Source organism: Castanea sativa, chromosome 12 (assembly GCF_040712315.1).
Source record: "Castanea sativa cultivar Marrone di Chiusa Pesio chromosome 12, ASM4071231v1".
Classification (NCBI taxonomy): domain Eukaryota; kingdom Viridiplantae; phylum Streptophyta; class Magnoliopsida; order Fagales; family Fagaceae; genus Castanea; species Castanea sativa.
In genome coordinates, this window is record NC_134024.1 from 37,832,797 (window position 1) to 37,855,277 (window position 22,481).

General features: G+C 34.4%; 1 protein-coding gene and 2 pseudogenes across 1 annotated transcript; 2 read left to right on the forward strand and 1 right to left on the reverse strand.

Annotated features, from left to right (window-relative positions):
• The first annotated feature begins 5,354 nt into the window (after window positions 1–5,354).
• On the forward strand, window positions 5,355–9,652 carry LOC142619199 (uncharacterized; annotated as a pseudogene).
• On the forward strand, window positions 9,521–12,962 carry LOC142620625 (uncharacterized; annotated as a pseudogene).
• A 1,139-nt stretch (window positions 12,963–14,101) lies between these two features.
• Window positions 14,102–16,109, reverse strand: LOC142620626 (uncharacterized). The gene is made up of 2 exons (XM_075793967.1): window positions 14,964–16,109; window positions 14,102–14,335 (listed from the first exon to the last, which is right to left on the reverse strand). The coding sequence occupies exons 1-2, from the start codon at window positions 16,107–16,109 to the stop codon at window positions 14,102–14,104; spliced, it is 1,380 nt and encodes a 459-aa protein (XP_075650082.1).
• Window positions 16,110–22,481: the final 6,372 nt, after the last annotated feature.

Consider the following 22,481-nt stretch of genomic DNA (forward strand, 5'->3'; position numbering starts at 1 on the left):
TGTAATAATAGAGATGCTTTAACTGATTGAAGGATGATTCTTTGATGGACCTACCTAATTATGATTCAAATTTCATAACATGATTGCGATTAATAACAAAGATACACCAATACTACATGTTTTATTGTAGGGATATCCATGTGAGAAGAATTTAAGAAACAGGGCAGTAACACCTAATGTCTTGAAAAATGTTTCCTAACAATTATAGTGATGAAGAGCAGTAAAAAGAAACCGGCGCAATCAATCATAGAAAATACAATTTGTATCGAGTTTCTCTACAATAAGTTAGGAATGCAACTATATATGTACATTAGATATATTTTCCAATGTAACTTCGATAGTTAGATCCACAATCACCACATCTAATAGTTGTCTTCTTCTCTAATTTACTTCCATCTCTTCAATTTCAAAACTCTAAAGAAGTTACAAAGTATTGGTTGATACCTTACCCTTTAATCGCAAACAAAATGTACAACTTAAAGCAATGGGAAACAAACTATTTTCCTTAAGTAGATTTCTTGCATTATAGTATACAGTTAATAAGGATAAAGTTTAGCTACTAACTTGCTTGTAGCCAATGGCTACAACTTATACTAAAGAAATTAACATAGTTACATATTTTGAAAATGTAACACCTAGATTGCATATTCTATATATTCTTAACACGCATGTCAAATTTCCTACCAATTCAGACTTGATAATTTGATATGAAATAAGATTTTTTGGTAGAAAATGGCATGTGCCTTAGCAATCAATGCACAGAATTTATTTTTCTGAACTTTCTTAAAAATTATAATCAAAGAACACCAAGTTATAATTTAAAAGATATGCATTAAAATAAATAAATAAAAAGCTTAAAGAAGAGAGGATCACTTTGTCAAAGCCCCATGACTTATGCAATCATTCCACATTGTGTTTGTCCCATTTTAATCCTATAGTATCAACATTATCTATGCATTTAAGGACCACTTTTAACCTTTAAAAAAAACAGAGTGCCAAGTAAAACTATAAAATAAGAAAAATGACCCCTAAAATAGCAAAATTAGGACGTTGCATAATACTACAGTTTTCCAAAGTACTATGAAATCACAAGTCTGTGCTTTGGTGATACTTTGTGTGAAATTATTCAAGTTTCCGAAGTGCTACATAAAATCACAGGTTCAGTCAAAGTTAGTCAATACCCTTAGAGAGAAATTAGTACCAATTCAGACTTGATAATTTAACATTTGTAATTTAGAAGGCAAAGATGAGCAAAATTAAAACTGGATAACCCATTTTGCCTAAAAAATGCTCATATCCTAACACTAATCAGCCTAAATAATATCTATATTAGAATTAAATTGTAGAGGATTGACCACCAAATTCAAATTTAATAAATGCATAAATTATAATAATTCAAATTACTGCATCATGGAAGTTTGAGAAAGTTCTAAGGTGCAACGAATAAAAAAGAAATTTCTAATTTTGTCAATGTGAATTAACTATGTTTGGAATTACCTGAATTAACTATGTTTATAATTAAATTTTTAAAAGAAATTTAGGCACAATTGTACAAAAATTCCATGTAACTAAGTCACACTTAGGAATATTGGACCATTTTTCCTTTGTATAAATATGGGGGTCCCAATGGGATGTGAGGGCTAACAATTTTCTCTCCAAAACATTTATTGTAGGAATATAAAAGTTTTACATTTTAGACTTTTCACGATTAAAAAATATGATTTGTCAACTAATCAAACTAGAATTTTTAGTACCTACAGCAATTTCACAACATTAAGAACAAACCCCAGTGTATACAGCGTCAAATTTCATAGTCTCCTGTTACATCAAATCAGTGTTTAATTTTTTTCGCATAGTATTGAATAGTAAAGCTTCTAGTCTATAGTCTCAATTACAACTCTCAATCGTGTTGGGCTTGGATGACACCTATCAACAACGTATTATTATTAGATGCAGAAAAAATTTGGAGTGTACACAACGTTTAGTGTGGATGGGAAAAAATTTCATCATATTCCAATTGGTTAGGTTAGTAAGGGACCTATTCCAATTAAATGATCTTGGAATTTTGTATACAAATAATAATCAAGGAAACTTCTGCCTAAAATAAGTCAAACTTTTGGCAAAAAAGAAAATTGATGTCTAGACAAATCAAGCTAAGGCCAACCAAAATGGACCATATTCTTAATTTCTTATTTCTATTTGTTCCATGTACAAGACTTATAGTCAATGCTTAGTGTATAAAAGTTGAACAATATATCATTATGAGATGCATAAAAAATTTGGAGTGTGCACAACATTTAGTGTGAATGGGAAGAAGTTTCATCCTATTCCAATTGGTTAGGTTAGTAAGGGACCTATTCCAAATTAATGATCTTGGAATTTTGTATACAAGTAATAATTAAGGAAACTTCTGCCTAAAATAAGTCGAACTTTTGGCAAAAGAGAAAATTGATGTCTAGACAAATCAAGCTAAGGCCAACCAAAATTGACCATATTTTCTTATTTCTATTTGTTCCATGTACAAGACTTACAGTCAATGCTTGGCGTATAAAAGTTGAACGTCTTATCTAAAGTTCATCATCTGAAAGCGTGAGAAAAAATTCATTTAAACCAACACAATATATAAATTATAAAGGAATCAAAGAATTTTTTTTTTAAATAATGAAAATTTAATCTATGCTTAAATCCTTATAAGGATGAACACAATAGCAATATCCTTTTAAAAAAAAAAAAAAAAACGTAAAGATATAAAAATCTATGCTTATTTTTTATGTATGATAAAGTCCTATCACAATGTTTTTGAGACTCATGTTGATTAGTGATTAGGAGTTATAAAGGATAATCATCAATATATATATAAAAGCAGAGATCTCATGTGGGAGTGCATGAGGTCTTGCCAAGTTACGCTCTAATTTTGCATTTAGCATTTTTTTACATCTTTCATTAAGTTTTTTTTTACTGTTACCCAAAAGTTTACATTAACTTATTTTACTATTATCTTATTAGTCTCTCATTAATTGTCTAAGCCTACATCACACATTTTTCTTTTTTATGTCTTTTAGTATACCCACCATTTTAATATTTTTAAAAAAAGAAAAAAAATAGTTAAGGACTAATAGTAAGGACTAATAGTAGTAACTAACCAGATAAGGCATTGGAGAGACACAAAAATATTGTAGATTGTTAATTAAAATGTATTGTTTCACTATAAAAGACCTGAGACTGACAAAACATTTGAAAGAAAGAGAAAGAAAAATCTGAGGGGCTATCGCCTCCGTCATATTGGCCTCCCACCACCATCAAGATGCCGAAACCCCTACGGATTTTTTTTTTTTTTTTTAATTAGGGGACTAAATATGATTTAGGTTTGGGTAGTTTTGTTGGATAGTTTTTATTTTGGGTATATAAGTAGAAAGAATATTTGGTACGCAATGTAAAGCCATATTTTATCATGATTTTAAATCATCTATAAGACACATGCATATACACTTGCCCACACTATATTTTAATGTCGCACTATCAATGAGTGGAAGACAGTGAAAGAGCTAGACATACTTTTATTTCATAGTATTAAATATGTGAACACAACACAAATTATTTGATTTTCATGGTCCCGTTACACTTTTGCATTTATTTTTGGTTTCATGATTAAAAAAAAAAATGAAATCTTACCTTAAGAAGGCTATAAATATGCAGTGAAATAACAATTATAAATTACACACACATAACCATTATAATTATTCAGTTCAAAGAATTAGTTTTTTTTTTTTTTTTGAGGAATATTGTAGAATAAAAGTTGTTACAAAATGTTTCTCTCTTAGAGACCTCATGCGAAAGGGCATGAGATCGTGATACTCTAATTTTGCATTTAGCCTTTTTTTACCTCTTTCATAAAGTTTTTTTCTTTTTTGTTACCCAAAAGTTCACATTATCTTATTTTACTATTATTTCATTAATATCTCATTAATTGCCTAAACTTACACCACATATTTCATTATTCTTCATGTCTTTTAGCATACCCACTGTTTTAGTTTTTTTTTTTTTTTTTTTTTTTTTTTTTTTTTTAAGTAAGGACTAATAGCAATAACTAAAGAGATAAAACTCTAGAGAAAGATAGAGAGACATAAAAATGTTGTAGATTGTTAAATAAAATGCACTATTTCTCTATATATTACTAAAATAAAAGATCTGAGACTAACAAAACATTTGAAAAAGAGACAAAAGAAGAATCTGAGAGGTCACCACCTCCGTTATACTGGCCTCCCACCACCATCAAGACACAAAAACCCCTACTAGTAATCTTTTTTTCTTTTTAAATTAGGGGCTTAAATATGATTTAGGTTTAGGTAATTTGCTTAGTTAGTTTTTGTTTTGGGTATATAAGTAAAGAAAATATTTGGTGCATAATGTAAAGTCATATTCTGCCATGGTTTAATTTTAAATCATCTATAAGACACATGCATACACACTTGCCCACACCATGTCTTAATGTCACACTATCGATGAGTAGAAGACAGCCAGAGAGTTGGGTATATTTTTATTTCATAGTATGAAATATGTGAACACAACACAAATTAGTTGATTTTTATGGTTCCGTTACTCTTTTGCATTTATTTTTGCTTTTATGATTTAAAAAAATAATAATCTTACCTTAATAAGGCTACAAATATGCAGTGAAGTAACTAAACCAATTTTTAATATCTCAAAATGTATATGTTTCTTTACTCTAATTTAGTCTACTTTTTCTTTATAATTTATGTACAACATTATTCAAAACTATTTTACATAAAATATCAAAAAATTATCCGTGCATCGCATGGACAACTTACTAGTTACATTAATTAGTATATGCAGCCCAAACTCGGCACATTCATATACAGAAAATTTAAAATAAGTGATACATGTTACATATTCAAAATATGCAAAACGAACAACAGCCAACCCCATCTGGTTAAATCACACCCCTAATTAAGCATCTTGATATGGGGTATGTGGGTATGGATTTAATTGGGTATGCATCACGAAAGAAGTCACATACAACCTATGTTTAAATTGTAGGAAAGTTTACACTTTGATACATCCATCAAATTCAGCCCATCCCAATCTGATCAGCTTCTGGTTAGAGTAAAATTGGCCTGTAAGTGAATTTATCCCATCTTCAATTCTCTCCTTTTCTCCTCCTAGGAAAAATAGACAAAGATATATAAATCTTATTAAGCCATCGGATTTGAACATTCATTCGTGAAATTTATGGACTTCTAACATGTGGACTGAGATGCCAAAAGTTTCACTTCAACACCACTGGAAATATCTCCACCTCTCTTTGCTATTAAAAGTAAACTAGATCAAGAGGCATGACATGTGAAACATAAAAACCAAGCATGGCAAAAATTCTGATGTCTCCTCTTCTTCTCCTTCACATTTTCTTGCTCTCCTTACTTGCACTAAAGACCATAGCATCACCTGCAACACAAGCAGGAGCTCTTATCAAATGGAAAAACAGCCTCCTCCCTTCTTCTTTTCTCAGTTCATGGTCCTCTACCAACATTACCAACCTTTGCAAATGGAACGGCTTGGTCTGCGACTCAACCGGAACAGTCTCCGAAATAGTCATCTCTGGTGCCAAACTCAATGGAACACTAGCCCAGTTCAACTTCACTCCATTTCTTAATGTCACTCGCTTTGACCTCAGCAACAACTTACTCAGCGGACCAATACCTTCGGAGATAGGCCAGTTAACAAAGCTCCAGTACGTAAGCTTCTACAACAACTTTCTTACTGGTACAATTCCCTATCAGTTCAGAAATCTTCAAAAGGTATGGCACTTAGACCTTGGATCAAACTACTTAGAAACACCTGACTGGTCTAAGTTCTTGAGCATGCCTTTGTTGACCTGGCTTAGCTTTGGTTATAATTCCCTCACTTCTGGGTTCCCAGGATTTATACTTTATTGCCAAAACTTGACTTACTTGGATTTGGCCCAGAATCAGTTGAATGGAACAGTACCAGAAATGGTATTTACCAATCTTGATAAGCTTGAGTACCTTAATCTAACTGACAATTTGTTCCAGGGACCAGTGTCCCCAAACATTACCAAGCTTTCCAAACTCATAGATCTTCGTCTAGGACGAAACAAGTTCAGTGGTGTAATTCCTGAAAATATTGGGTCAATGTCCAATCTTCAAATTGTAGAACTGTACAACAATTCATTTGAAGGGAAAATTCCCTCTTCAATAGGTCAGCTCAAGCAGCTCTCGAAATTCTATCTTGATTGGAATGCCTTAAATTCTACAATTCCTTCTGAGCTTGGTCATTGTACTAACCTCAGCTACTTGGCCCTGGCTTCCAATTCACTCACTGGAGAATTGCCTATGTCTTTAACCAACTTGATCAAAATTACCGAGTTGGGTTTATCTGTTAATAACCTTTCAGGTGAGATCTCACCTTACTTTTTCAGCAATTGGACAGAACTGATCTCGTTGCAGCTTCAGAGCAATCTTTTCACTGGAAATTGGCATGTTGACCAAGCTCGTACTTGTTTTACTGTACAATAATACGTTCACAGGTTCAATTCCCTCTGAGGTAGGTAACTTGAAAGATTTGAAAGAACTAGACCTATCAAACAACCACCTGTCTGGTCCAATTCCTCTAGCACTGTGGAACCTCACAAACCTTCAGACCCTACAACTTTTCTTAAACAATCTCACTGGCACAATCCCACCAGCAATTGGAAATATGACTTCACTGCAAGTTATTGATCTCAGCGCTAACCAGCTATACGGGGAATTGCCAAATACCATCTCTCGCCTCAGAAACTTACAGATCATCTCTCTTCACACCAATAACTTTTCAGGTAATATTCCTAGCGACTTTGGGAAATTTAGTCCTTCTCTAAGCATTGTTAGCTTTTCGAACAATCGCTTCTCTGGAGAACTGCCACCTGAATTGTGTAGTGGCTTCAGTCTTCAAAATTTCACAGTGAATAATAACAACTTCACAGGGCCATTGCCTGAGTGCTTGAGAAATTGTTCCCTACTACAGAGAGTGCGATTTGATGGGAACAACTTCAATGGCAACATCACAAATGCATTTGGGGTTCATCCAAATCTTTATTTCATTTCTCTTAATGACAATCAATTTATTGGAAAAATTTCACCACAGTGGGCAAAATGTGAATCTCTAACCACTTTAGAGATGGGAAGAAACAGAATTTCAGGTGAAATTCCAGCTGAGCTTATGAATTTGACTCAATTGCACTCTTTAATTCTGGACTCGAATGAATTGTCTGGGAAAATTCCAAGTGAATTGGGAAATCTAAGCCTGTACAAGCTCAATCTGAGCAAGAATCATCTGACAGGAGAGATTCCTCAGCGTCTAGGAAGTTTGGACCAGCTTCAGGAACTTGATTTGTCGGAGAACAAATTGACTGGGAACATACCAAAAGAGCTTGAGAATTGTGATAGATTATTGAGCTTGGACTTGAGCAACAATAACCTATCGGGTGAAATACCGTCCGAACTTGGTAACTTAATTGCATTGAGTGTCTTGTTAGACCTTAGCAGCAATTCACTCTCAGGAATGATTCCTTCAAACCTTGCAAAGCTTACACGTTTGGAGAGCCTTAACATTTCACATAACCAGCTCTCAGGGGAAATCCCCGCATCATTTATCAGCATGGCTAGTCTAATCTCCACCTCTATTGATTTTTCTGATAACAAGTTAACAGGTCAAATCCCAACTAGTAAAGTTTTCGAAGAGGCACCTGCAAATGCATACATCGGAAACTCAGGTCTGTGTGGAAATGCAACAGGACTAAGTACTTGTTACACAGATTCCACAAAGAAAAAGCATTCTAATACAGTTCTAATTGCTGTCCTCATTCCAGTTTGTGGCCTTTTATTGCTTGCAATTATTGTTGCTGTATTAATAATATTTTACCGGAAAGCCAAATTCCATGATGAAGAAAGCAGAAGCATTGGAGAGACTGATGGGAACTGTGACTCATTGATATGGGAAAGAGAAAGTAAATTCACATTTGGGGATCTTGTGAAGGCCACTGAGGACTTCAATGAGAAGTACTGCGTGGGAAAAGGTGGATTTGGAACCGTTTACAGAGCAGCACTGCCAACAGGTCAAATTGTTGCTGTTAAAAAGCTCAACATGTCAGACTCCACTGACATTCCAGCAGCCAATCGCCAGAGTTTTGAGACTGAGATTCGTGTGTTGACAGAAGTTAGGCACCGGAATATCATTAAGCTTTATGGGTTCTGTTCAATGAGGGGGTACATGTACTTGGTCTATGAATATGTAGAGAAAGGCAGTTTGGGAAATGCATTGTATGGGCTGGAAGGGAAAGCGGAGCTGAACTGGGATACAAGGGTGAGAATTGTGCAAGGTGTGGCTCATGCAGTTGCTTACTTGCACCATGATTGCTCTCCACCAATTGTGCACCGAGACATAACTGTGAACAACATATTGCTGGAGTCTGAGTTCGAGCCACGACTCTCAGATTTTGGCGTTGCAAGATTGTTGAACCCAGATACGAGTAACTGGACAACAATTGCTGGGTCTTACGGCTACATGGCTCCAGGTAAGTTAACAATCTAACTTCTACATGTTCCCAAAAAGAAAAGAAGGCTTCTCATATTATTAGCAAGCGTTTTTTTTTTCTTCATCCTTTTGCCAAATGCATGTCTTTCCTTGTTCACTTGTTAACTTGTTAACTTTGATTAGTTTCAAATGTATTTATTTCTTCTTTCATTTGTTAACTTTGATTAGTATCATAGATGTTTTAGATGGCAACGTTTTGTTATGGGATTGAAATTTTGTTTTCATTAATGTGCAGAGCTCGCGCTTTCAATGAGATTAATCGATAAATGTGACGTTTATAGCTTTGGAGTGGTGGCATTAGAAGTTATGATGGGAAAGCACCCTAGGGAGATCTTATCTTCCTTGTCATTAAAGTCAAGAGCAGCGACACCAGTTTCAGACACTGCAGAATTTCTTTTAAAGGATGCTCTAGACCAAAGACTCCCACCACCCACAGGCCAAACAGCAGAGGAGGTGGTGTTTGTAGTGACCATAGCCTTAGCATGTGTGCGTGACACTCCAGAGGCACGACCCACCATGCGTTTTGTGGCACAAAAACTATCAGCTCAAATCCAAGCTTGCCTGTCCGACCAATTCGACAATATAACGATTAGTAAGCTTACAGGGCATCAGAAATAGTACAAATTGAAAACAAAGCTTAGTGTATGGATGTACTGCCAGGCCTGGAATGAATTGTTCAAGTCTACGAATTTTTCCTACAAATGGATTATTTATGTTATTTAAGAGTGGTTTCGCCTTGTACACAAATTCAATCTTCTAAAGGACCCTTCTGATGAGTCAACATTCCATGTCAACGCAATTTTTGGCCCTATGAATAGTTTGGCTTTTACTTGAGTGAGACTAAGAGCTGCTTTGAATAGAAGAGGAAGGTGAGTGGGTTGTTGTTGCCAATCCAGAGAATTTGAAATTCATGGATGTTGCACATTTTAATGATCAAATATATGCACTTTGTGACAATGGCAAGCTGGTTCTTTTTTCTTTTCTTTTTTTGGTAAAAAATGGCAAGCTGGTTTGCTTTGAACTTGATGCTCCATTGGCAGATATGATCCAAGTTATTGCTAACCATCCACAAGATGTAGGGGCATACCGAAAAATATATTTGGTAGAGTCATCGGGAAATCTTTATGGGGTTTTTCTTAACGGATTTCTTATTTCCGTAATCTTTATGTCCAAGTGTCGATATTAACGCGAGCTCTTTCAAAAAATTCAAACTAACTTTTTAATTCGTGTTATGTTATGTTTTGATGGTAAAAGTTGTTTTTTAACGGAAAAGCCAACGGTCGGTAACAGAGATCAAACGGAGCTAAATATAAGTGGGCAAAGTGTTAAGTTTTAAATCATGAGTAGACAAATATATAGTATTATATATATTTACTTTAAGCCCTCATGTTCAGTGGCTTGTTCATGAACACATTATTATATTTGAGCTTGATTTGCTTGATAATCAAGCCTAATGTTGGAATTGAGCTTAACTTGTTTACTAAACAAACAAACATAAACAAGATTTTTCTAGGTTCATAAACGGTTTGATTAATTCATTAATTTATAGCCCTACAGCCAACTCCAATCTAATTAAATCACACCCCTAATTAACCATCTTGATATGGGGTACCTATATATGGATTATCATGAAATAAGTCGCATAAAACCCATGTTTAAATTGTAGGAAAATTTTCACTTGTTATATTCAGCACATCCCAATCTGATCAGCTTCTGGTTAGAGTAGAATTGGCCTGTAATATTCCCGGCAACTTTGGGAAATTTAGTCCTCTAAACAGCGTAAGCTTTTCTAACAACAGCTTCTTTAGAGAACTGCCACCTGAATTGTGTAGTGGCTTCAGTCTTCAAAATTTCACAGTGAATAATAAGTTCATAGGGCCATTGCCTGAATGGTTGAGAAATTGTTCCCTACTAGAGAGGGTGCGATTTTATGGGAACAACTTCAATGGCAACATCACAAATGCATTTGGGGTTCATCCAAATCTTTATTTCATTTCTCTTAATGACAATCAATTTATTGGCATTATCTCACCGCAGTGGGCAGAATGTGGATCTCTAACCAATTTAGAGATGGGGGAGAAACAAATTTTTGGGGTGAAATCCCACGTGAGCTTGGGAGGTTGCCTCAATTGCACTCTTTAATCCTTGACTCAAACGAATTGTCTGGGCAAATTCCAAGTGCATTGGGAAATCTAAGCTTGTTTGAGCTCAATCTGAGCAAGAATCTTCTGACAGGAGAGATTCCTCAGAGCCTAGGCAGTTTGGTTCAGCTTGAGGAACTTGATTTGTCTGAGAATAAATTAACTGGGAACATACCAAAAGAGCTTGGGATTTGTGGGGGATTATTGAGCTTGGACTTGAGCAACAATAACCTATTGGGTGAAATACCATCTGAACTTGGTAATTTAATTGCATTGAACGTCTTGTTAGACCTCAGCAGCAATGCAATCTCAGGTACAATTCCTTCAAACCTGGCAAAGCTTACATCATTGGAAAGTCCAAACATTTCACATAACCAGCTCTCAGGCAGTGGCGGAGCTAGGATTTTAGTCTAGAGGGGGCAAAATTAAAAGACGATATTAAAAATGAAATTTATCTAAAAAACATTAATCAACAATAATAACAAAATAAATAAACAATTGTAAGCAAATATGAATATATTTCATATTATTAAAATAAATAAACAAAAACAACCAATTCATAACAACTAAAAAATTTACAAACTGATGGAGTAAAAATATGATTAGTGTTGCTTAAAAAATATAATGAATAAATGTTTGAAATTATTTTTTGTGATTGGTGACATGCCAATTTGTAAGACATAAGTAGTAAAATTTGTAATATCTCTAGCATCATTCAAAGATAAAATGCTGTGAAAAATATCATAAATAGTAAAAATGGTGTAAATAATTGAAGTCTTTTTTTTTCCCTCCATGTGACTACTAATACAAAAATAAATAAATAAAAATAAATAAATAGGAGTCAGGGGGGGAGGTGCCCCCCTCGCCCCCCTCTGGCTCTGCCAGTGTCTCAGGGGAGATCCCGGCATTATTTATGAGCATGGTTAGTCTACGCCCCAGCTCCATTGATTTTTCTTATAACAAGTTAAGAGGTCAAATCCCAACTAGAAAAGTTTTCGAAGAGGAAACTGCAAATGCATACCTCAGAAACTTAGGTCTATGTGGAAATGCAGCAGGACCAAGTACTTGTTACACACATTCCACAAAGCAAAAGCATTCTAATACACTACTAATTGCTGTCCTCATTCCGGTTTGTGGCCTTTTATTGCTTGCAACTATTGTTGCTATATTCATAATATTTTACCGGAAAGCCAAATTCTTTGATGAAGAAAGCAGAAGAGTTGGATAGACTGATGGGAACTCCGAGTCATTGATATGGGAAAGAGAAGGTAAATTCACATTTGGGGATCTTGTGAAGGCCACTGAGGGCTTCAATGAGAAGTACTGCATTGGAAAAGGTGGATTTGAAACCGTTTACAGAGCAGCATTGTCAACAGGTCGGAAGGGAAAGTGGACCTGAACTGGGATACAAGGGTGAGAATTGTGCAAGGTGTGGCTCATGCAGTTGCTTACTTGCACCATGATTGCTTTCCACCAATTGTGCACCGAGACATAACTGTGAATTATTGCTGGAGTCTGAGTTTGAGCCACGACTCTTAAGACTTTGGCGTTGCAAGATTGTTGAACCCAGATAAGAGAAACTGGATAACAATTACTGGTTCTTATGGCTACATGGCTCCAGGTAAGCAAAGAATCTAACTTCTAGAATCTAAATTATTATTCTGGCCTAAAAATGTTTCCCTTAATGAAAAGAAGGCTTTCCCATATTAGTAACTGTTTTCATATCCTGTTGCCAAATAATTGGTTCTTGTAAATTTGTCAACATTGATTAGTTTGGTAGATGTTTTGGTGACAATGTTTCATTAGATTATATTGAATTTGTTTTATAATTGTGCAGAACTTGCGCTTACAATGCGATTAAAAGATAAATGTGACGTTTATAGCTTTAGAGTGGCAGCATTAGAGATTATAATGGGAAGGCACCCAAGGTAGCTCCTATCTTCCTTGTCATTTAAATCGAGAACAGTGGCATCAATTTCTGACAGTGCAGAAATTCTATTAAGGATGTGCTAGACCAAGGACTTCCACCACCTACAGGCCAAATAGCAGAGGAGGTGGTGTTTCTAGTGACAATAGCCTTAGCATGTATGCGTGACTCTCCAGAGGCAAGACCCACATGCGTTTTGTGGCGCAAGAACTAAAATCCAAGCTTGCCTATCTGACCAATTAGACATGATAACCATTAGCAAGCTTTCAGGCCTTCAGAAATAGTACAAATTGGCACCAGAAGTTGAGTAGTGATTAGTGTTTGGCAAAGGTATTGCCAGGCCTGGTATGTATTGTACAATATTTTTGGTCCCATCCCATGCAGTAACTAGTAAATGGGAATGTTGGATCTTGATGTCCCAAGAAAAACAATCTTTTTATTTTATTTTTTTTCCTTTCATTTCTTTTGAATATATGCAGGGGTCACCCCAGGTTGAGCACCAGTGAAGTTAATATAGATATTTTTGTCATTTGAGATACCTGTTTATAGTTTTTATATCTTTTTTATTGTATACAAATACATAGTTCTTCATGTAAAGAACCTAATTTTCACTATATACACTACTTCACCTACCGTAACCTGCCAGATTTTTCTTTTTCCCCTTATGTTTCCTTCCTGGAAAGTTGATGACTTGCTAACCATTTTCCCTCTAGTCAATCTCATTATTTGTTTGGCTTCTGGTTAAACTTAGCCAGCTTCCCACGATGCTTCTTGAAAAACATGCACAAATCAACATGGCTGTGAATGGGACACCTCATGGTTACTGGGCAGAAACAAGCCGATATGGCTGTGGCCTGTGGGTGGGACAGGCTAAAAGGCTCAAAGAACAATGGACAAGCTTTCTCTCTAAACTAGTTTGGTGATATCTTCTCATTTCTATTTATTCCCCATTTAATTTTTAATACATTCAAATCAAGGGGAGAGATCTATTTTCCTCTTAATTTTTAAAACATCTGAATAAGGAGAGGTATACTTGGTTACAATTCCCCTCCCCTCTCCTCTACGCTTCTCATATCTCATACCTTCTACTCTACTGGACTCTACCTCCAAACTTCAAACTGAAACGTCTTCTATTCCACTCTCATATACCTCCAAACTTACAAACATCGTAAACGAATATGCATAGCTTCATTAAAAGGCAATCCACCTAGGTTGTATTCAAGGTTTCTGAACCTTGTAATGCTCATGAGGCGGTGTTCAAGGATAAAGAAGAACAGAAATCCATATGACTTGGGAAGTTGCCAGAAAATACCTTAAATAGATGTACTTATTAGATACTCAGTTTTCTTCTCTTGATTAGTCTGGGTACGTCCCTAAATAATTTGCATTCCTCTAATTAATTAACAACGCAGTACCAGCGTATTCAAATGGAGAGGATTTCTACACCACAACAACAGCAGATGTTGTAGCAGCAGTGTTTCTCTTTTGGTCCAACACCAAGTAGAAATATAGTCCCAGGCAATGGCAATGAAGAAGTCAACCAGTGACTTATGAGAGACGTGTCTGTGATCACATTACATACATTAAGCACTAAACATCCATGCAATGCACACCCATAAATTTTGACACCAACAGAATCAACAAAACTAACAATGCACTTAAAGACAGTAAATTAAAATCACAGGATTCAGGGCACAAAAGGTTGAAGTCAAATATGCAGCAATACAGCAGGAAACACCAGCCATTTACAGAAGTTCAATTCAAGAATGCTACCAATTTCTCTATTTAGTTTGAGGCTTAGAACATGACTTGTTAATAGAATTCAAAATTTTCCAAATTCTCCATTAATTCTTACAATACACATAGTGTAGGTTGGCATAATAGTGAATTCACTGGGTGCATAGCACTTTGTGCCTTGAGCGCATGACAAGTGCCATAAGCAACAGATATATGATATAATCATCTTGGGATCAAGCTAAGAGATCCATAACACTTAAAACAGGATACAATCAAATACCAAAGCCATCATAATTACTCATCCCCTCTGTAACAGAGAGACTCCTATTTCAAAATCCTTCTTTTTTGGGGTGGCAAGGAAAGGGAATATGTTGAACACAAGGATTGATGAGTGTGTAACTTTGGAATTGACAAACTATGTCACAGCTAGATATTTCAGATTTCTTCCTTTGGATATCACAATCAATTAAAAAATGCAAACCAACTTTAAATTATTAAAGACATTAAAATTGGAAGTCAAAATGTTATAACTGTTCCATCCCACGTACCTTCTCCGATTGAATTCCTACATCCAGAAGATCCATCTTACCTTGATACACATCCAACAATTGAGGAAAATTGGCCTGAAATTTAATCACAAACTTTTCCAAAAAGCACTTCTCGCTAGGTAGTAAAAAGGTTGCTGAGGAGAACTTATTCTTGATCAAATCCTTGACTAACAAAAGTTGAAAAACTGAAAACCTAGGGATAATCCTCTTCTCCAAGCTTAAACCTAGAACTGAAGGATTTTTAGCAATGTCTGCAGACGGGCAACCCATTTTGTGTACAAGGAAGTCCATTGTTTTTGTGATCTTCTCTTCTGATAAAAGCACACAATTTGGATTCCTTCTAAATGCTAACAGAGCTACATCCTTGGACCAACCCCACCTCTTATAAACTTCCAATTTAGATTCCCACATTGGCTTCTTCATCTTCAAAATCACCTGGACTGCTAGGACAAATACCGATTTCGAAGGATCAAATCCCATTTCCTTAACCTCATGGACAGCCTTAACAAACCTGGCATGTTTAATGAACGCAATACCCGGAAAATTAGTCACCAAAAAAGAGATGGCTGATTCAGGTACTCCAAATTCTCTCAAAAGTGCAATATTTGGAACCATATTATTGGTTACATCATATAGAAAAGAAAGCTGTGACCGCTTCAAAGTAGTAATAACTTTCTCGTCCACCACAAGTACACTCTTGAGGAAATTATAGCAGGGGATAAGATGGTTCTCTAAACTCCTAACCAATAGTAAAGGACTTGAAGTGAGAATCCTAGTGAGGTCAGAGCTTGAAACCCCTACCTTAGAAAGGAAAAACTCAATTTTGGGCAAAAGGGTCTTCCCAGGATCAGATAAAAGCAACATTGGGTGCGTTCTGACAAGTTTGGCGATTTGGGTATTGGTAAACCCATGCTCTTTGAGAAGACTAAGCACTGAGTCTGGTCTATCTGGGTTTCCAAATTGTGCCTTCTGTGATGCTAAAAGAGCAGATTTTGAGGACAACCCACAAGAGTTTATGAGGTAAGACACTGTAAAAGAATGTTTTTCTTGTTGCTGTTGTTGGTGTTTTGATTCAGACAAACCTGTTGATGCATATGATTTCACAATAAAGAAAGCATTTTGCTGAAGAAAACCCAGTTGGGTCATCCTATGTTTGAGCAATAGTAGCTGTCTGAACGAGTGAAAGCATAACATAATTGACTCACCGAGTTTGCCTCAGACAAATGGGTTGGTTATCTGAATAATTCTTCAGCGAGTAGTACGAGTAAAAAGCTATGATTCATGGGTCTGTGAATTTTTGTTCTGTGCATTAGCAAAAAGCAATCCCAATTTTTAGGGTTTACTTTTTTTATTATTATTATTTTTTTAAGGGTTTACTAGGAGTCTAGGACTAGGATTATGATAGAGCATCCACGTCAGTGGGTGCATAGTTTTCTAAAATATAAAAATTTCTTCATTTTACACATTTGGTTAAAAAAAACTTATATCAGTGGGTATAAAATTGTGTATTTATATATAATTACTACAGTAACCGTGCATATATGCACGGTTACTGTAGCTCGTGTATTTGATATTTTAATAATTTTTCAATTTGGCTCCCTTTTTTCTCTCTCTTCTTCCTCTGAAACGAACTCAAGCCTTTCTATTCTCCCTTGTATTCTTGCTCCTCTGTTACAGACCAACACCGGTCAAGAAACTATCAACCAAATAAAAATACAGCACCACCCAACTATCACCAATCTACCACCACAACCCATTTCAACATTTGATAATCCAAACACAAAATCAACAAAATCAAACAAAAAATAACTCAAAATCAACACAAAACAACTTAAAATCAACTCAAACCCCATTAGAAAACTCATCCCAAACCCAACTCAAAATCAACCCAAAACAAGATCAACTTAAAATCAAACCCAAAATCCACAGAAAATCAACTCAAAATTAAACCATTAATTGAAAACCCATAACCCAAACCCAAACTCAAAATCAAAATCAAATACAAACCCAATGGTGGCAGAGACTTAAGAGATCTGAGAATTAAGGAAGGAGATGAGGAATTTCCTTATGTTTCAATCATCTTCTTCTTCATCATCATCATCATCATCTTCTTCTTCTTCTTCTCTGTTCCTTGTAGCTTTTGAACTGTCAAAAAAAAAAAGATGCAGAGACTTTGAGGGATGAGAGAGAGGAAAGTGAGAGGCAGATACTTTATAAGTTAGGTGGGAGTAGGTTGGAAATTTTAAAAAAAAAAAAAGTGAGAAAAAAATATTATTTTAATAAAAAAAGTGTGTATAATATTTAAACTGATGTGAGTGTTTTGTAAAAGTAATTGTGTAAAATAGAAAAAGTAAGTTTTTTGTGTAAAATAGACGAAATCTTTTAGACATACTAATGTGGTTGCTATTATGGCGGCCATCTTTGATAATAAGAAGGCAAAAATACCCATTTGGTCCCTATAATTTGAACCGATTTTTGAGTTGATCCTAGGTCAATCCCTGATTCCAGACAACTATTTTTATTTTGGTTTCTGCCATTAATCCAATAATAGAAAAATCTGAAGTGGTAAATAGAATGCACTGTGTGCATAGTAAATGCTGACATGGCTAATAAAATAATATTAAAAAAAATTAATTGGAAAATTTTAAATATCATGTTAGCATTTAAAATGCCACATCAGCATATAAATTAATAAAAAAAGCCAAGTCAGAAAAATAAAAAAATTAAAATAATTTAATAATATTATTAGAAAAAAACAACAACAACAACAAATGTTGAATTATTTTCTTTTTATTATTTTCGAAAGATCAAAGGGTAACATATTCTTTGGGTTGCCCAAAAAATTAAAATAATTTAAGATTTTCTTCTCTTTTCTTGTACGTTCTTAACAAATAAACATGCAAAAATTCATACAAATCCCTCTCCTCCACCGAAACCTCCAACATCAAAAAATCATCAAACCCACATGAAAAAACCAACCCAGAAAAATCATCAAACCCCAAAACCTCCAACCTAGAAAAATCATTAAACCTCCAACCTAGAAAAATCATTAAACCTCCAACCTAGAAAAATCATCAAACCCTAAAACCCCCCACCCAGAAAATCATCAAACCTAAATGAAAAAACCAAACCCAGAAATTTAAAACAAATCAACACTCACATGGAACAATAAACCTAGGTCAGAGAGAGAGTCATCTGAATGGTTCTTTTCCCCACTCTCTTAGCAACCAAACACACAAAAAACCATCATCTCCTTCAATTTCGTAACCTTTTACCCGACCCGATCCATGACCCACATGCCTCGAGCTGGCAACAGAGCTTCGACATGATGACACTAGTCCCGTGTGATGGAGGCGATGCACGTGCTGATCTACTTCGAGTGCTACAACATGCACGACGATGTGAAGAGAGCCCCCAAGGAATTCATGAACTCGATTAGGAAGAACAAGGTGGATTTCTATGTAGATCGAAGAGAGATTTTTGTTTTATTTGGCCATTAGTGTTTCGGTTTGGAGCTTGGTGTCTTTTGCCATGGGTCTCTCGGTTTGGAGAAGAGGGTTTGGAGTGGAGCAGATCAAAGAGAGAAACGGAGAGTGAGAGAACTCAAGGGGCAGAGAGAGATATCTGGATTTGGTTTGTGGTTTTTTTTATTTATATAAATAACTATAAAAGCCAAATAATTTTGTTAGTTAGCAACGTTTGGAAACTATTTAAGAAAGTAACAACTCGAGTCTAACGGACTCGACTCGATTTCACTGTAGCAAATCGAGCTTAAGAGACTCGATTTTTGTGTGCTAGCAAAGCTGAGGTGGACCAAAAGATCCACGTGGAACTCGAGTCTTTAAGACTTGATTTCCTGTTCACCATCTTCTTCCTTCCTTCCTTTGTTCTTTTTTTTTTTTTTTTTTTTTCTCTCTCTATCCATCTGCTGTCCCACTCCCTTCTTCCAAGCCCCCAATCAGCACCATGGTGAAGCCAAGCCGAAGAGGCCGCCGATCGCCGCCTTCAGGGTCTATGTCGGGCTCATCCTTTCACTCCCGGTCCTACTCCGGCTCCGACTCTCTCTCTCTTGCTCGCGCTCCATCTCTCACTCATGCTCTCTCTCTCGCTCTAGATCTCGCTCCAAGTCCTTCTCCTTCCTCTCTCTCTTGGAGCCCCAGTTCTCATAACCCTAGCGCACCTCCTCCCAAGAAAAGGTGCTTTACTGTTCCTTATTTTCTAATATGATCTGCTACGATTTTCGGCTTCTCTGTTGTTTGGTTGCTAAGAAAGTGTTAAAGAAAATTACTAAATCCTGATTTGTTGAACACACAATTTTTTAGAAATTGGCTAGAAAAAAAAAAAAAGATGGTGAACAGGAAATCAAGTCTCTTAAACTCGATTTGCTACAGTGAAATCGAGTTCGTTAGACTTGACTTGTTACTTTTCTAAATAGTTTCCTAACGTTACTAACTAACAAAATTGTTTGTCTTTTATAGTTATATATAAAAAAAAAAAAAAATCCTCGGTTCATGGGTTTGGTTTTTTGTTTTTATTATAGATTTTTTATTTAGTAGAGTATTAGGTTGACTTTTTTTTTTTCCTTTTTTTGGTCTGAAAATTGGAAATTTAATTTTTGTGATGTTATGCTAGTTGACTAAAACAATTTCAGAAAATTGTTATAAATTTTTTTATCAAATTTAAAAATTGAAAAATCTTTTTTGTTTTTAATTTTTCCAGTTTAAATTAAATTCAAGAAATTATAATTTTTTTTATTAATTTAGATGCTAATGTGGCAATTTAAATGCTAACGTGGCATTTAAAAATCCCAAATCAATTTTTTTAATATTATTTTATTAACCATGTTAGCATTTACTATGCACACAGTGCATTCTGTTTGCCATCTCGGATTTTTCTGTTATTGGGTTGACAATAGGGTCCAAAATAGAAATGACTTTTTGAAATCAGGGACTAACCTAGGAGCAAAATCAATTTAAAGACCAAATTAAGAATCGGCCCAAAATGTAGGGACCAAAAGTGTAGTTTCGCCTAATAATAATAATATATAATAAAAATAAAAGTGTTAATAGTAATACTTGTATTGAACCTAAATAGAAGTACCCTTAAATCTATTGCTACTTCATGTAGCACTTACTCACTTAACCACACACAACTCTGATTTCACTGACTCTTCTACTTGTGATTTTGAGATCTCCTCTCAAGGATATATATCAACAATTGTGGTTGATTGGATGCAATAACTTTTTTTTAATAATCAGATCTATTGTTTATACAAATTCTCCAGCTGTTGCTCCAAAAGGGGATGAAAAAACTCCAGATTTGTGTACAGAACACTCCCCTCTCGAATGTATAAAAACGTGCTCAAGGGTTTTTATTTAAATATCCTTAAGTTTCATTAAAACCTTAGATAAAATGGTTGAGAGAAAAACTTAGATCTGAAATTTGCATGAATCTCGATCAATTGAGATGTGCATCTTGATCGGTTGAGATAAGTGAAACTTATTTGCACTTTTGAAAAAAAAAATTCTTGATTTCTTGAATCTTCAACTATGCCAATTTTCATTTGTCTTTTTTAACTGATTATTTTTAGACAAAACCCTGGACGAACTATTTTTTGATAATAAAACCCTAGACAAACTTAGTTCTAAAAGGTTACAATTTTTTTTATGGTTGTCAACCTAAAAATATAGACTTTGTAACAATAAATGCTAAGCTTTACCTTTTAGATATACTAGTCGTGGACCCGGGCGTTGCGCGTGATTATTTTTTAAGGGTGGTCTCATTATTATTATTATTATTATTATTATTATTATTATTATTATTATTATTATTATTATTATTATTATTATTATTATTATTATTATTATTATTATTATTATGTAATTTGAACTAATTTAATGAAAAGTAATGCATTTCATAATCATATTAATCGCAAAATAATTTTTTGTTATTGTAGAATTGTTTTATTTAAATTTTGAAACCTTAATTCTACCATAGTCGGTTAACTATTTTTTACATCTCTAAGTCAATTAAACATATTTTGCATGCTACATGTAAACCTTCTTTTACATAAGGGTTGAAATAATGTGGGTAATATATTTTTTTTTCTATGGAAGTTTAAAAAGTTAAAATTCTTATACCTTGTCTTGATGTTTTCTAAAAATTAAATTTGGCGATTCTCTTTCAATAATTGTGAAAATTCCAAGTAGTAATTCAGAAGGTAATTCATGTTACATGTTCATGATTTGATTGTGTAATTGTGTGATTGATTTGGGTTGTAATTTATAAGTTGTTTAGGAATTTTTTGTTGTTGAGAATACTAAGTATTTTTAATATACACACGGTGAGATGAGGGGAAGGTCTTAAAGAAACTAACAGTGATATATATCCAAAAGGGTCTAACTCTATTGTTTAGGATATTAAATATAGTGTTGTGTGTGATTTATAGAGTAGCGACAATTGTAGTTATTAAAAATTGGTTTTTCATTGTCTTTTTTTTTTTTTTTTGAGAAACGAAAAAAGGGGACTTGCATGTGGTAGTCAATGTCTCACGCCCCACGGTACATTTGAGTAAGCCAATAGGTACCACCGGCTCGAACTGAACCTCGGAGACCCCAAACCCACACACACCCCAAGCTCTATTGTTTTCTGGGACTTACCAAAAATTGCAATCACAATTCCCGCAGGAACTCGAACCTAGGATGTGGTGAAGGTTTTTCATTGTCTTTTAAGTTAATAAAGACCTTACATATACTTTTTTTTTTCCAAAAAAAATTTTACATATTTTTTTTAACGTTAATCTTTACGTAAGTAAACTCTACATTTCATTTCCTTAGATGCATTAAAAAAAGACATCTATTCCATAAGAGAGATGCTACATCTATAACATTTTTACAACATTTTCACAACAAACCATAGGTGGTTAGTTGTTATTAGTTCAAATTTAAACTTAACACTAAGATTACTTTTTTGCCACAACAATAACAACCTACCACTTAAGATTTGTTGTAAAAATATTGTGAAAATGTTGTGGACATATCATTTCTCATTCCGTAATAATAGTGGCTAATTAGTTTTTCAAGATCTAGTTTGTTACGTTTCTCACTATTATCATATTTTACTGGCTGGTGATTTTCATAATAGAGGCATTAAATGAGAGTTAAAATCTTAGAACCTTTCATTAGATTTTTAAAAGTCATGATGTGTGTGAAGAATATAAGCATTTAAGGATTTTTTTTATATTTTATTATTTATAAAAAATGTTAAATGAAAAGCCAAAAAAAGGATTTTGAAATTTTCCATCTTTATTTCTTATATATTTCTATTATTATTGAAGAACGTCTTCCTTTTAGTTTTGATAATAAATATGGTTTTCTAGATTAGAGTTTGATTAGTTTTAAGTTTAAATTTTGTATGATTGTATTTAATTGTTGATTATATAATTTAATTAAGTATACTTAACAATTTATTTAATTGCATTGTAAAGTTTTTAATGACATTCATAAGGTCATCTTTAAT

Excerpts from the sequence above, each read along its gene's own strand:
- LOC142620626 (XM_075793967.1), bottom strand. The coding sequence starts at position 16,109 with ATGACCCAACTGGGTTTTCTTCAGCAAAATGCTTTCTTTATTGTGAAA. Across the intron at positions 14,336-14,963 it reads TAGGAATTCAATCGGAGAAG|TGCATTGTTAGTTTTGTTGA; the intron begins GTACGTGGGATG and ends ACTGTCTTTAAG.